This window comes from Callithrix jacchus, chromosome 10 (genome assembly GCF_049354715.1).
Source record: "Callithrix jacchus isolate 240 chromosome 10, calJac240_pri, whole genome shotgun sequence".
Taxonomy (NCBI): Eukaryota; Metazoa; Chordata; class Mammalia; order Primates; family Cebidae; genus Callithrix; species Callithrix jacchus.
This window is the reverse complement of record NC_133511.1, coordinates 39401492-39417706: the sequence shown is the minus strand read 5'-3', so window position 1 is coordinate 39417706 and position 16215 is coordinate 39401492. Positions and strand designations below refer to the sequence as shown.

At 35.1% G+C, this 16215-nt stretch overlaps 1 protein-coding gene across 2 annotated transcripts in view; it reads left to right on the top strand.

Annotated features, from left to right (window-relative positions):
* CNTN5 (contactin 5) overlaps positions 1 to 16215 on the top strand; it is a 1452729-nt gene that overhangs the window by 1382192 nt on the left and 54322 nt on the right. For both annotated transcript variants that reach the window (XM_002754648.7, XM_078339900.1), the window contains 3 exons: positions 1362 to 1432; positions 2878 to 3112; positions 12003 to 12112. In XM_002754648.7, coding sequence (XP_002754694.4) covers positions 1362 to 1432; positions 2878 to 3112; positions 12003 to 12112 — 416 coding nt within the window. The remainder of the gene's footprint in view (positions 1 to 1361; positions 1433 to 2877; positions 3113 to 12002; positions 12113 to 16215) is intronic.

Genomic DNA, 16215 nt, shown 5'->3' with positions numbered 1-16215 from the left:
CTATGACTACTAATACATAACTCAATACCTGATTTGTTTGCTGATGATATAAATTATGTCATATTTATAATTATTGCTTTAATTGCTTCATTTTTCTCAATGAATTCCATGTGATTTCTTGAATGAGAGAAAAATGGGTATCCAATTCCATGCAATTCTGAGGGAATCCATGCAATGACTCCACATATGAATAGTCCTCAGTATGCATGTAACAGTGAAAGGACAAAGATTGGTAACTGCTGCTGCATACTCCTATATTGGTAGCAGCTGCCTGTGTCTGAGCAAGAGAATTGTGTTCATGGAGAAAAGTACCAAAGGATACTAAACTTTGGATCCTGACAAATAAAGGTTATTTATTTCAATTGAGCCACTTATATATTCACAGGTTTTGCTCATCCACCTTTCTGGCCCAAGGAGAATTTCTTTTTTTTCCTTTCCAGGAGTATATAAATTCCACTTCAGTTTTTCTGGTGTATAAAAGGCTGTGTGAATATCCACCAGAAATTAATAGCCTTTCATTCAAGTAAGTAATGTATGGGAGTGAATGTATTGTTTATGAGTATATCAATATCATTTAAAAACGATATGCAGAGATAGAAAGGCAACGCTGAAGTGTAAAATTGCTAATGCAGGCTCATAGCCTGGAAAATGATTCTTTTAATAGTTTTCTTCATTTAACAGTTCTTCATTTGAAAATGTTCCCTTTCAACTGCAGACTTTGTGGTTTGGGGCACTGAAGGGGAAATTTATTTCTTTGACACATTTATTCCTTTAATAGTTATTCATTTGAAAAAATTTCACTGGATGCCTATAAATTATGCAGTTTGCAGAGAGATTCATTCTTGACAGATTTTTTTTAAATGTTTATTCATTTAGTAGGTTCTCACTCCATGGAATTGTTGCTAAGGTTCAAAAATAAAAAAACAACAAAAAAATCCTGGAGTTTCCTGGGGGTTCTGGAAAGGCAGTAATGCTAATCTTTACCTGTGGCTTTTTCAGTGGCTCTATAAGCCCTGGGATAAGAGTCACATCATTAGCAAAGAGGTGAAAAACAAACAATTTGAAGGACAAAATTTACCTAATCATTATTAGATTTTCTAAGCTAGTGTGTTATTATTTAGAGATTGCTACTAAAGCATTTTCAAGAGGCATAGTGCAGTAAGTGATCATGAAAAAGAAAAAGGTGTATCAACATCTGTCACATAGATTTGAAAGTAGGGTGTTTCTGTCACCAATATTTTGTTTCAATCTTTAATAGGACCATTCTGACTTCAGACGAACTTTTGGCTTATTTCAGGATTTTATCCAATGCAGGTTGGGAGTTTTCAGTCTCCTTACTCTCCACCCATTTTTATCCACAGTTCCAAAGACAGCGCCCACCAATGTAAGTGGAAGAAGTGGAAGAAGGCATGAGTTAGTCATCGCCTGGGAGGTAAGAAAAACACATCCTCTCACAAATCACTCCAGTTGTTTGTTTGGCTTAGTGTGATATTTAATTATTTTAGCATTAAGCAGTCCCCTTGACTTATTTAAAGGCCAAAAATAGTGGGAGGAAGGAATTAACTACTGCTGAATAAATGCCATCTCATTTAACCCGTATGACAATCTTATTAGTTGGGATTATTTCCTTCATTTTACAAATGATGAAACTGAGGCACAGTTAAGGACTTTCTCTAATAAACCGAATTGTGACTTCGATTACAAAATTTGTGTTATTTTGTCTGTCCTCATATGGCCTCCAAAGTGTCATTTGTCAAAGAAAAAAGAGTGGAGCTGAAGAGAACATTTATTTTCCTTGAAGCCACCTTCCTTTTCTGATGTTAAATAACCTTATTGATAAATATAAGTATGTAGCTCACAGAAATCTGTCTTAGAATATACAGAAATGGAAATGTCTGTTAGAGCAAATAGATTAAGTCCTTGACAATCTCTAAGAACAATAAGAAAGTGTACAGAGGTATCTTTTTCCCATAGAATTCTTCCATGGGCACATCATCTGTCCTATTTTCTGTACATTCCCCTTTTTCTCAATAACACTTCTTATGTTGTTTTTGATGTCTACAGAGGTATTAACTTCCCAATACCTGAGCTTCACTGAGACCAAATCTCTCTATATAGAATTGCCTTTCCATGTAAGCTTTAATATAATGAGCTTTGTCTCTCTTCCACCACTTAACACATGGCTTTTCTCCATATTAAAATTCAAAGAAAAAAATCTACTTAGCAAATATTTATTGCATATCTACTGTAAAGCACTGTGCTAAACAGTAGCTGGTAACAATCCACAGTGACTAGCTAATTAGTCACAATTACTCCTTTCTATAGTGTGTAGTTGAAGCCCATGTAATAAATTTAAATCTAAGCCATATAGCACAAGCTTCCTGAACAAATACCATAGCCCAGTTTTCTCATGTTGGTAACCATAAAGGCAATTGCAAGGCATACTAGAAGAAAGTTTTTAACATTGCTATCTCTTACATTTGTGGACTAAAGCTTTCTGCAGAGCATTACCAGTGACAAGACATTCCCAACCACCAGACCATAGTGCAGTTTTCCCCGATCTTCATTTTATATACATGACTAATTGGAGCAAATTTGTTTCACTTGAAAAGTTTTCACTTCTCTTGAGAGTTTTGTACATTTCAACTGATATAATTTTTCTTCTTTTACCTTTAAAGCTTTTTAACTTTCAAAAAAGTGCCAAAGTGATTGTGCAATTTTGGCTTCCAATGTAGTATAAAGATTGGAGATTCTCCATTTGTTAAGCATTTCTCTCCATTCTCCATTTGATATTCTCCATTTTTACTTAAAACTCTGGAGAAAGTGGATTTCTAATTAGTCATTTTGCTGATAATTAATTACATTTTTCTTCTTTAGCCAGTATCTGAAGAGTTTCAGAATGGGGAAGGCTTTGGCTATATTGTGGCTTTTAGACCCAATGGAACACGTGGCTGGAAGGAAAAAATGGTGACATCCTCTGAAGCTTCCAAATTCATTTATCGAGATGAAAGTGTCCCTCCTCTCACTCCCTTTGAAGTGAAAGTTGGTGTTTATAACAATAAAGGAGATGGGCCTTTTAGTCAAATTGTGGTCATCTGTTCAGCTGAAGGAGGTCAGTTCTTTTATTTCTATTATTTTTACGTAATATTTCGTTATACAAATAATCATTGTTGTACATATATTAGAAAATACAAATAAGACAAAATAAACTCATTCATAACTTTTCAGATATATATTTTCCAAACATTTTTCTAAATTTGTTTAATTAAAAATTGATTATTCCACACATGTTGCTTTATGTTTTTCATACCCTAACAATATATGGCAATCCTATATCCATGAAAACAACAACACTGATAATCCCTGCAGGGTAGTCCTTTCTCTGGATGAACATTAAAGCAATCCTCTTTGGTTTGAAATTTAGATACTTTTATATTTTTTCAATATATATGTGAAGTAGATTTAAATAAATACTTCATTTATATGACAAATAAATATTTATTTCTAACCCTATGCATAAAACACTGTACTAATAAAGAAGTTTCAGACAGGGCTTTCTGTTGGAAGCTTTTTGAACACATCACGAAATCCTATGACAATCTTATGTAATAGACATCATTATCTCCATTATATAGAAAGAGTAATTGACTTTCAGAAAAATTAAAGAATTTGCTAAAGGTTACACTGCTTGTAATTGAGAATTAAATCCAGGTTTGTCTAACCACTACTCCTTGATTTTTATATAACATGCTGCCTTCATATGCATAACCATGTTTAATTCACGAGATACACCTTGTAGGGAGGCAGTACCAAGTAAACAATAGATATGTTTTACAGATGAGTAAACTGAAAAATGGTTACAGGGTAGAGCTAAAGTGGAAACCCAGCTTTCCACATCAAAGTTCCTGAGTTGTTTCAAGTTTTAATATAAAAACACAATTTTCTGAGTGAGAGAAAGTATAATAACAGATCTAACCCCTAAAGTTAGCCTTTTCTCTTAGTCCTTCTTCTATTCAAATGTAGAATTTTAATTGACCTTGCAAGTGGGGAAAAAATGAGAAAAGGGAAAAAAAAACTAACATTTCCAAAACTGACAAACGACAGAAAATGTTCCACCAAAGGCAGCATTCGTTTTACCCTCCCAGTAAGTGTGGTAAATATAAACTAACACTTTTACTTCCTCAGTGCCACACGTAGGAATTCAAGAGCTCCAGAGTATTATTAATCATTTTACTGCTATGAACTTCATGGGGGGATATAAATATGGTCATGTGAATATTAAAAAACAAAGATAATGTTTATGTTAAATGTAGTTTTTCAAAAGTAAGCTGCCTTGTATTTTCATAATATAGAGCCAAATTTTCAAGGAGAATCAGAAAGTTTATCCTAGCATAAGAATGACCAGGGACATGAAGAACATAATGACAAGAAACTATAGACATTCTGATGAGATACTCACTCATTACACTTAGCAGCTCAGATTTCTGATGTGTTTTCAGATAAAGGCAGTATACCATGTTACTTACGTTATCAAATTTAAAGCTAAAAACAAAATATGAAGTTGGAATCTGAAGCCCTAATCCACATTTCAGGAAACTGAGTCTCAGAGAGGTTAAGTAACAGGTTCAAATTTACACCAGTAAGTGATAGTTACAAGAAAGGATAGTAAGTGATAGAGCTGGGATCTTAACCAGGTCCATATGACTTGAAAGTACATTTTTTAACCCCTACACTATAGTGCCTCATTAGGAATGTATACAATAATGGTATTTTTCATTATTTATTGCTCCAAAGATCTATTTTGAAGTACATGTGTTATTCAGGAAGTGCATGTTCCTTTTTCTTTTAAAATGTTTGAACCTAATTATCAATTACATAGCACCAAAGGTCACATGAGAGATTAATTGGAGAAGTTTGTGAACACGTTTTATATAGTAACAACAGTGCTGCCCTTAAGAAATTCAGTTTTGTAAGTTCCTTGTCAACCTTTGTTTTGAAATTAATGTATAGGCGCCACCATGGGTTTTTTTTCCGTTACATTTTCTGAAATTTGAAATGGCTTGCCTTCGGAGAGTTCTCTTTCAAGCTAGATAGAAAATATGCATGTTTTAAAAGACACTGAGGTCGTTTCTGTAACATATTTCATAGTAACGTAACACTTCATTTATTTTAGTCAACTGAAGTATGAAATATACTAGGCAAATTAAATTTGGATAGAGTCCTTTGATCTGACAACAAAATTCAAGCATATATTTGGTATTTGCTCAATAATTACATTTACAAATTTGGAACTTTATATGTAAATATGAGTAAAGTGTTAGCATCATTACAGTGTGTCAACCAAAAAAGGCAAGACAAGGGAAAAGCAAAGCATTCACCTGGACTCAGCAGAAGCTGAGTTCAAGTCTGATCACACTGAACAGACCATATTAGACAGTTTATTCACCTCTCTGAGCCTTAGCTTTCCCACCTTAAAAATGAAGGTCTCAGAATAGAACATCTCTGGAATCCCATACAAATCTAAAATTAAAATTCTGTCAATGTATTCTATATCTAAAATACTCTTCTAGCCAGGAGCAGTGGCTTATGCCCATAATCCCAACACATTGGGAGGCTGAGGCAGGAGGAGCACTTGAGCCCAGGAATGTGAGGATGCAGTGAGCTATGGCTATGATGGCAGCACTACACTGCAACCTGAGAGACAGATCGAGACCCTGTCTCTAAACAAATAAATAAGTAGATTAAAATAAAACTTTCTTTTTAACAATTTTCCTAGTACAGTTAGAGATAATAGATCAACTTTTGCTATACAATCTAAAGGGGAAACCAACATCCTTTTTTAGTCACTTGGAAATTTCCTTTACTTAAAAAGGAGTGAGCATTTCAAAGATTAAATCTTTTGTTTTTAAAAAAGTAAAGGCCTGTAATAAACCTGTAAAATAATATATTACACTCATGCCAGTGCAGGTTTCTCCCACTATGTCTATGGATGTTCATACAGCTTCACAGTGTGTCTTTCATCATGATACTCTTGCCCAAAGCCCAGCTAATCTGACTGAGATGGTATTTCTCCATAAGACAGATCCTACTTTTTTATTCTTCCATTAACCCAATCCACTTGTTTATCACCTCAAAATCCTTCCATATTCTTAGATACAGTAAAGAACAAGAGGAGTGAGACTGCCTTTCTATTTCTGCTTATGGGCTTAGTTCTTCCTCTTCCTTTCAAGATTACCAACTACATGCCTTAAGCACTGTGAAAAAGCCACCTTTTCACAGCCGACACCAAGCTGGGAAGAAAAATGTCAAATGCAGCTACCAGAATTTATGGTATTGGGAGGCAAGCACAGAACAGAAAAACTTACAAGGCACACCTTTCAGTACTACTTCTCAACCTATTTCCCACTGGAACATGGAGGACAAGATGACATTTGTACCCAGAATAAATGTTTATGTGAATTCTCCATTTCTCTCTATCCCTTTCTTTCCCCCTCAATAAAGCACATGAGAATGCAAATCAAATTACATTATTATAGAGAAAACCTTGAATTGACATGTTTTTCAAAGAAATAATCATTTACAAATGTGGATGCTTGGTCAATCAATCACTGGGGATATGACCTTAACTGTCACAACTCTGAGATTCGCTGTTCCTCTAGAGTACTGTCAGAAAAGTTTCAAATCATTTCTCTGCTAACACCTGTAAGCCTCTGAAACCTTTCCATGTTGCCACAACAGAATTAACCCTTAATGATGCTGACAGTGCCAAGCAGCATCTGACATAAGCCTGAAAAAAGAGATATTTGCCTTCCAAGATATCCAGGTGCCCTGTATGCGTGTCAGAGATCTTTACCCTTCACGCCAGCAAGGATTATGTGCATTCCTAACCCTGACTTCAGACCTCTAGGGTATACAGAATTCTATACAATACCCTAATTTTGGAAACAATTTCATTTGTTTAAAAACAAAAAAAGTGAAGTTTCAAAGTAAGTGTCTCAAAATACATGGTCAAACTGACAAAAATTCATTTTTTTCCAAGATAAATAATTAAATTGACTTTTCCTTTTACATATCAAGAAATAATGAATACTCAGACATACCCATTTTCCACTTAGTTCTTCTCACCATCACTTTGGAAATGAAAAGATCAGGACCATTCAATTAAACCTAATAGAAAAACAGAAGAAAATTTGATACAGTTAATTATAGGTTGAAAGATTTATTTACTTGTGATGTGCTTTATCCTTTTCTAGTTTTTTTTTTTTTTTTGTCTTTTTCCTTGCCTGTAAAAAATGTCCTGCTCTTATATTTGTTAAACCTAAAAAGCCTGTTCTTATTTGCGGAAAATGATATACAATTATCTTATTGCAAGTGGAGCTGCCATAGCTGAAATTAAAGCCTAACATTCTTAAGGTGTTATTCTCCAGATTCATCCTTAGCTGAAACTGAGCTCAGTGGGATTTATGTGAACTTGAAAATTAATAAATTGGCATATTAGTTGTAAAATACAAGAAATAATTTCCTGTCTTTTCCAGATGATCTATTTAGATTCGTGCCTGTAAAGGTTCAACTACAGCTTTCTTCATTGAATTTTTAAATAATGAAACCATAACCCTTCTCTCAAGGAGTTTATTAAACTCTCCTTTCATTAATGCTGTTGTTCTAGGGGTCTCTTGGGAAGTCAGACGTATAATCAATATTACAAGCACATATCCCAATATTACATGAAGAACTCCAGCTGCTAGGTCACTTAATACAAATGTATCATCTAAATTCATGAGCATGGTAATGCTGTTCAACATTTTTAATCTAACAGAAACAAACCTATCAATCAGCCTGTCCACTACATATCCCAAGATTACAGTGAAGGAGTTAGCCATGGCCTAATTAATATCATCACAAGTAATGGGAAAAAAAAGAGATCTCCTTCTAAGTCTTTGATTCCACTGGATATAATGCTAGCACAGTCTCCGAAAGAAGTTCCTAAACTTTTATTAAATTATCACAGTGTAATAGCAGTGAGAGTGGCATAAAACATCCTGTGATTTAGAGATCAGGAGAATTTGAGATATGCCTGAATATGAACTGACTGAGGAGTTGCTGTGCAGCGGTGGTTCAAAATTACCAAGGAGTCTGTGAAACATGAATCAGAGGAGTTGACAGTGAGTCGTGGCAGGGTTAAGTGGGTGACGATGGAGGTCTAGATGGTTTCTGGCAAGACCTAGAAATAGATAGCCCAGCTGGGGAGCCCAACACCAACATTACTGAGAGACGTTAGATGTGGAGGGCCAAGGGGAAAGAGAGAAATGGAAAAGGAAAAAGCGTTAGGTAAGTGTAACATAGACATAGGCACAGAAGCAGCAAAGTGTGGTGCTCAGGGTCTGACTGCCTGTGTTCAAATCCTCCCTCCACATTTAAGCAGCTGTGGGATCTTGGGTAAGTAGCTTAACCTCTGCCCCTCAACTCCTTCATCTGAAAAAATAATAGGGTTGTTGAGAAGATTAATTAAGACATGTAAAGAATTAAAAACAGGGTTCGGAAAACAGCAGCACCTCAATAAATGGCAATTATTATTATTTTGAGCTATCCCCTCATCTATTTTGTCTCTTTTTTGTTTGCTTCTAATCTTATTCTACCTATTCCTCTGTCAGTTATTTGGAGGCAACTGGGCAACAAAAGAAGGAACTATCTATGTTTTCTGTAAAACTTCTTCTGTGACACAAAAGGGACTCTAGGAGATGAAGAATGAGCCCTCCTCGTCCTTTATGCCAATTTAAAAACAGAGGAAAGAGCATCTGAGACCCAAGTTCTACTTGGAGCTTTTTCACAGCTAAAAGCAAAGTCTAGACAAGTCACTTTTCTAATCTGCAAAATGAGAGCATGGATTTAAAACACAGGTACACAGGTTCATTACTCCAAAGAGTGTAAGAGTGAGATAAGAAACAAAATAAATTAAGTCCACCCTGTGTGAGACAATAGGGAGTGGGGGAAACTCTGGCATATGTAGAAGCACGTGCCCTGACTGAGGGTACCCACTGCTGACCCTCATCAGCCAGCAATGAAGAATTCAGGCTTCATACTATCTTCTGCCCTACTCCCCACCCCCAGAGAAACCAGAAATTCTTATTTTCAAATATTGGCTTAAAAGAATTTGACACATAATGTGGACAGACAAAACATGACTAAAGACCCACTGCCCTTGCATTTGTGACTTTGGAGCCAAGTGACTACTTCCAGAGTCCTTTCTAGTTGTAACTTTCCATCATTCACTTACAATGGGATGCCCAAAGCCAACAGCCAGTTCCAATGCGAACCAGACGTTCTGTGATCCAGTTAGTTACTTCTGTGTGCAAACCAATTTTTGATCCGCTTGAAAATGTACACTGGGGTATAAATAGTACATACTAAAATTTCTGGGACTATCTGACAGGTTACTCTTTTGACATACTAAAATTTCTAATTCAGGGCCACATACATTAATTTCTGATACCATTTAGGGGTGTTCAATATTTTGGCTACCCTGGGCCACACTGGAAGAAGAAGAATTGTCTTGGGCCACACATAAAATACACTAACACTAATGATAGGTAATTAGCTATAAAAAAATTTTCAAATTACAAAAAAAACTCATAATGTTTTAAGAAGTTCACAATTTTTTGTTGGGCCACATTCAAAGGTGTTCTGGGCCATATATGGCCTGTGGGCGGCAGGCTAGACATGCTTGCTTAGATTAAGAGGGTGAAGAAAAAATTTTAATGACTCTTCAGTTCTTGTTTGATTAATTCACTGTCATTCAACTATATGAAATTATAATATGCAACTCCACAAAAATCCAACTGTGAAATGTAGGTTTGATATAACCCTGATTTAAAGTCCTCAGAGCTTTTAAATAGAAATTAAGGTGCTTCTTTCAGAAGTACATTTCTGAACATTTTTATTTACTTTTACTTTAAGATTTTTTTAACTTTCTAAGAAAGACTTAAATTGTACAGTACTACTCAAAGCTGATAGAGAAATAATTCCTTTCTTTGGAGATCAAGAGATATGGAAAGACTGCTACCCAATCACATGTTTGTGCTTCTGAAATATTTATTTCACCGCAATCTTCTTTGACAAAGTGTAATTGTTTCAGCAATATAAAAGCTGAAAGAAGGCATTTGACACACAAATCTCTGCAATGCATTTATTTTGAAGAGAAGTAAAACTGCTACTGAATAGCAAATGATATTCAAAGTGTGGCTTCCTTTGAAATAATCTATATTCCAAATCCCAGAGATCAAGTTGTACACACCTCAAAAATATCAACATTCTTTCATTTACTTGCAACATCAAAAATTTTAACTCCTACTAAATAGCAATGGGGAAAAGATATCCATTGCAAGTCTCCTAACCAAAATTCTAGGATAAGATAGAAGATTTTTCCAGAATACATGTTTTAAATTGGGTAGATGCACAAATAATAGGGAGTTGGAAAGTGAGATAAGGGAAACCACTGAGAAAATGGAAAATAATAAAAAATATTCAAAAGGTGACAGAATGAGAGATTACTATTTATACCATGGCAGGAATGAATGTCAGCTTCTGTGTAAAAAGTAATGTGAATTTGCCAAAGCTTTGAGATGACACAAGTATACCATGTGTTTTCAACAAAGTTTTGGCCAAAAGAAAATCACTGCTTGTTGCAAACATGGACCAACCAAGTCTTCTGCCGGCTCCTTTTAAAGTAACAGGGAAGATATTTTTTGACTGGTATTTTTTGATTAATAATATATAAAAACATTCCAGACACATGTATGACTAGCTTCATTTAGAAAAGAAGGACCTCAGAGAATGATTACGTCTTCCATGTTTGCTTTTTAACATTTTTATTTAGAACTCAATCTTTGCTATATGGTCCCCTAAATTGAAAAAACAAAACAAAAATGTCATAGATGAGGCTGAGCTCTAATCAGTGTTAAGGGGTATCAAAATTTCTACAATTTTTATGGGGTAGAATTTTTTTAACAGTCTTTGTACAGAACTGTTTGAACTAATGAATGGCCTTTATTCTGCTATTTCATTTAACATGTGTTTGTGACACAGTATTTATGATTCAGCCATGTCAATGCGAGAAATATTTTGTTCCTCACATCAAGTGCAGCCTCGAATAAAGTGCACTTTTTGATGGATGCCAGTCAGAGATTGTGTATTTCAAAAAAAAAAAGTGTGAAAGGTCACTGAATATAGAAACAAATGAAAAGGTGGTTTTGAGCCAAAGCACTGAGCCCTTCAGGGACTTTTCTTTTCCACCTGTACCTGTCTTAAAAGTCAATGCATGCCTTTTAAATATCATGATTCATAACATATTCCTGGTATAATCAGAAAAATGTAGTTTTGTGGTTAGAACAACAAAAAGTATCTAATGAAATTTAGATACTATTTATGCCTACACAGAATCAAAAATAATAATAACATGGTATTTTGTGAATGAACATTTTTAATGCCAAGCACTGTACTATTTTATATGTACTATTCTAATTAAAACCAACCTTTAAATCTATTTGATAAATATTCTCATATGGTCATGTTATAGATGAGGGAACCAGAGCTTAGAAAGAGATAAAACAACTTACCTACAGGTAAATGAACAGGTAAATAAATTTTTAATGCAAAAAGCAACAGCAACAAAAAAAGTAAAGCCTGACTTCCCAGTCCATTTTTATAGTCATTAGGATAGATTGGCAGAAAATTTAAATTCTCCAGAAATGTCTTAGCTAATCCAAGGACAGATGTCTTTGCTTGTCTTGCTAGATTTGTCATTTGTCATTGGTAAGGTATTGATGAGACTTGACCCGTGTAGAAAAATCCAAAAGGATCACGTTCGTATTTTGTTGTGTTTTTCATAACTACCACAGGACTTCATTTCAAAAATAAGGTAAGAGGAAGTTAACACCTGACAGACCCAGGTGCAATGCTTTGATAGAGATAACTTTTTATAATGTGGTTTGTTTTCCTTCCTACAGAACCCAGTGCTGCTCCCACAGATGTCAAGGCGACAAGTGTGTCTGTGTCAGAGATTCTCGTTGCATGGAAACACGTTAAAGACAGTCTAGGAAGACCACAGGGATTTGAGGTATGAACAAAAGGATGAAAAATAAGCCTTATTACTTCTGCTGGCATTACATTCTCCTAAAGAGAAGTCTTGGTGACACTTCAGAATTTCAACAGAATTTCTTTGAAATTTTGCTCTATGTTAAGGAAACTAAGAAATACCATTTTACTGACATGTATTATGTTGCTCATTAACTGGTTTATTTTTCAGTACAGTAGCTTCCATACCACTATGCAAAGATTTTTTTTAAAGATGAAAATAGAGTTTTAGACAAAAGCAGGAGCTACAGGTGGATATTTAATGGTATTTAATTTACTGGTCATTTTAAAAGTGTTTATGTCTTTCTTTCTAGTGATTTCATGTATAAATACAAGTTTTCTTTTGTACTTTCTTGGTAGCTCTTATCTCCAGTACTGAATTATCAAATTTTCTTGGAACTTAATGGTCTGTATTGTATCTATGTATTCAGATAGGTTTTTCGGTCCCTTAAACACTGCTATTTTTAAACAGTTATGCCAGACTTATAATGGTGAACATTTCATATCAAATGAGTAGCTTCAATGAAATTTTAGGCTCCACAGAGACTAACAGATTGTGCAGAGTCTGTGAACATGAATATTCTATGATAACAAGGTTCTGCTTCTCACATAGCTCTTGTCCTTGTCTTGCCTTGCTTGGCTGGTCAGGAATAGGAATTAGGGCGATAATTTCTAAAAGACAAAAATAATTGTCTAAAAGACAAAAATAATTGCACCTAACCCCAGACTTTAGTTACATTTAAAAATTTTTATTTTTACTTTTCCTCTGCTTCAGTTCTCATTAAGAAAAAATCATCTGGTGTTTTAAACAATGATCGCGTATAGGACTTGTACACTAACATGGCCTCCAGGCTGAAACATATTTTTATTTCTGTTTGAGTTTTCAAATAATGCCTGATAATTATTTGATTAACATACAGCTGGCATTCAATAATGATTTCTGTGACAAAGAATTTATACAAGAATAATTTGTGGGAAACCATTACCCACCTATACAATATCATGAACTTATGTCTACAATCTAGTTTCAGTTAATTATTTGGAATAATTTAGTAAGTATATCATTATGATTGCATGTTAATGTGATGACTATTTCTGTTTCTTTCAATCCACACTTCAGGGACCACGTTTGTTCATCATTAAATCTCAGCAAATGCTAGTATATATTCTTGACCATAACTGGCCACAATAAATATACATTGAATGAATGGATGTTGGCAGCACAATTAGCCCCTTTTTATCCAACTGTAGAACACACTGTGGTGGTTTCTCCAGTTTTCCTTCTCTGGGACCATGTGCCTTTCCCAGCTGCTGTGAGGGTTGACTGCTAATGGTTCTCAGCTCCCCATCTAGAGAACTGCCCTGCACTGAGGAGTGCTGCTCTGCTTGGAAAGTGACCTCTCCACATTTAGTCAGCCTATGATCAATGACCGACTAATACTGGTCTCTTACCTCCAGGAAGAAACAACTTTATAGTGCAGTTTGTGATACAGAGCCTTGCTGTGTGTGTCGGGCCAAAGCCAGATTACCTGGAACCACATTCTTGCTCAGCTCCCTCGAGCTCCCCATTCTGAGTTCCTCCCTTTTTAATAGATTTTATCTGTAAGCATCCACATAATAAATAATATGGACCAAAATCTATATCTCAAATGCTGCTTTTGGGGATCAACCTAAGAGAACTACATCCATGTGAATTCACTCTAAACCTCTGAATCAGAACATTTGGGGGCAGATGTCTGGTGTGCATATTTTCAGAAAGCCACATAATATATTTGGGTGCATGGAAGAGCAACAACCCAGGCTCCTGTATCTCAAAGAGATGCTCCCTTTGTATAATCAGTCACCCTGAAGCTTTTTTTTTACCTGCCCTAAAAGCACGACATTCAGATAACCGTTATGATTCACTGTGTTGACATCTCTCTGTGATGTCTTGCAGAGATCACATGGGATTTAGATTTGTGCACAATTCTTCTCTTCCTAAATATAAATCATTCATCTTTTAATTCTATAAATATTTATGTAGACCTATTAAGTACCAGACACTGAGTTAAATGCCAGGAACAAAACAACAAGCAAAATGAACTTCCTGCTCTTGTGAAGATTGTATTGTAGTAGGGAAGGCACACAATCAACAAGCTAAGAAATAAGCCTATGACATTTATTAAAAATATGTGATATAATTTCAGTTGATGATACAGGCCATACAGAAAAATAAAATAGGGCAAGAAGGTTAAGAGTCAGAGAGTCTGATATTTTACAGAAGCTTGAGAAATCAGCCCTTCTGTGGTTGTGACGTATGAGTGGAGACATGATGGAATGAGAGAACGGCAGAGAGAACATCAAACTCAAGAGCTCTGAAGTAGTAGCATACTGGACTTCTTCAAAGAACAAGAAATGAATGATTTTGGTGAGAGTAGGGAACATAGGGAAAGTGGTAGCAGGATGATGATGAAGAGATTATCAGGGCAAGGAACAGATTTCTGGGACTTAGGAACCAGAAAGAAGTTCAGATTTCATCTGAAGTATACGAAGTCATGAAGTATTTCTAACTGGAAGGGACAAGTCAAGATCTAACATATTTTAAAGGCTCTCTCAATCTAGAAGGTAGAGAATAGACCCTGAGAGGACCTCAGAGAGAACAACAGAGGGGCAACTGTTCCAACGTCAGTGACAATGAGGTTGCTTTCAACTAGAGTGGTAGCAGTGGAATTGATAAGAAATGCACCTTTTAAAATCTATTTTGAATTGACGTAAGACAGAATTTGATAATAAATTACATGTAGGCTATGAAAAAGAGGAGTTAAAGATAATGGGAGAGATATTTGACCCAAGACACTAGGTAAATGACGTTGTCATTCTCGGAGATGAGGAACTCACAAAGAAGAGTAGGTTTTAGAGTGAAAATCAAGGATTCTGTTTTGGATATTTTAAATTTTAGAAGCCTTTTTTAAAATTTCTAAATAGAGTTCCCAAGCAGGTCCTGAGTTAAGAGGAAGATTGGCGATGGAGCTATAACTATAAGAAATCATCAGAAAACAAATAGTCTTTAAGCATAAACCAGCTGAGATCACTGAACACTTAATAAAGAAGGTACCTGAGAATTGAGCTCTGTGGCAGCCCAGCATTTGGAGCTCAACAACAGAGAGGAGAGGCCCTGGCTAAAGAAACCAAGAAGGAGACTCTGAAGAAATTCAGAAGCCAAGAGAGTAATTTCAAGATAGACAGGATGTTCCATGGTGTCAAATGCAGCTGGGAAATTCAGAAAGATGAGACCTGAGATTGCCAAATGGATATGGCAATGTGGAGACTGTAAGTAACCTTGATGAGAGAAATTTTATGGAATGCTGATACAAGGCTTGACTGGAGGTTAAGATCAAGATTACTCAAGAATGACACTCAAGAGCATCAGAGCACAATGTTTTCACTAACTCAGCTTCTTTCAAAATGATAACTTACCACAAGCAAAAATGGAATATATTTAAAAACAGAAAGTTTATAAGAATGAATCAAATTCTGAAATAATCATCACAATGACCACATTTATGAATTAAATCAACAAAAATTCTGACAACTGACTTCACACAAACAAACCAGGACAGAATCCATGGGCATAGAAACTATACTATTTCATAGTGCATTATAAATTGTAGCTTCAAAATATGGCATCTTGTTAGCAGAAAACAAAAATGAACATAACATTAATTGGTAAATTCTGTGCTTTTTATAAACAGAACATAATTAAAACTTTATACAATTTTGTAGCTAAACATAATGTTAACTGCTATTTTACGTACATTCAGTGAAGATTAATTTTGATTTACACTGTTTCATAACTGAACAGCTACATGTAGACTGAATACAAATACGATATAGGTGAAGCTATCGGGATCTCTCTTATCCTCTCTTTTCTGCACCTTTTCCCTTGAAAGAGAGCTCTGTCCTTTACCGAATATATCTGAACTTACTGTTCTTATCTTCTCCACAATTATTTTTCCCTGTCAAAAATGTCACTAAAAGATATCCCTAATTATTACTAAAATTTAATGACCTCATAAAGCTAACAATTTTTCTTACTTTTGTCTCTCT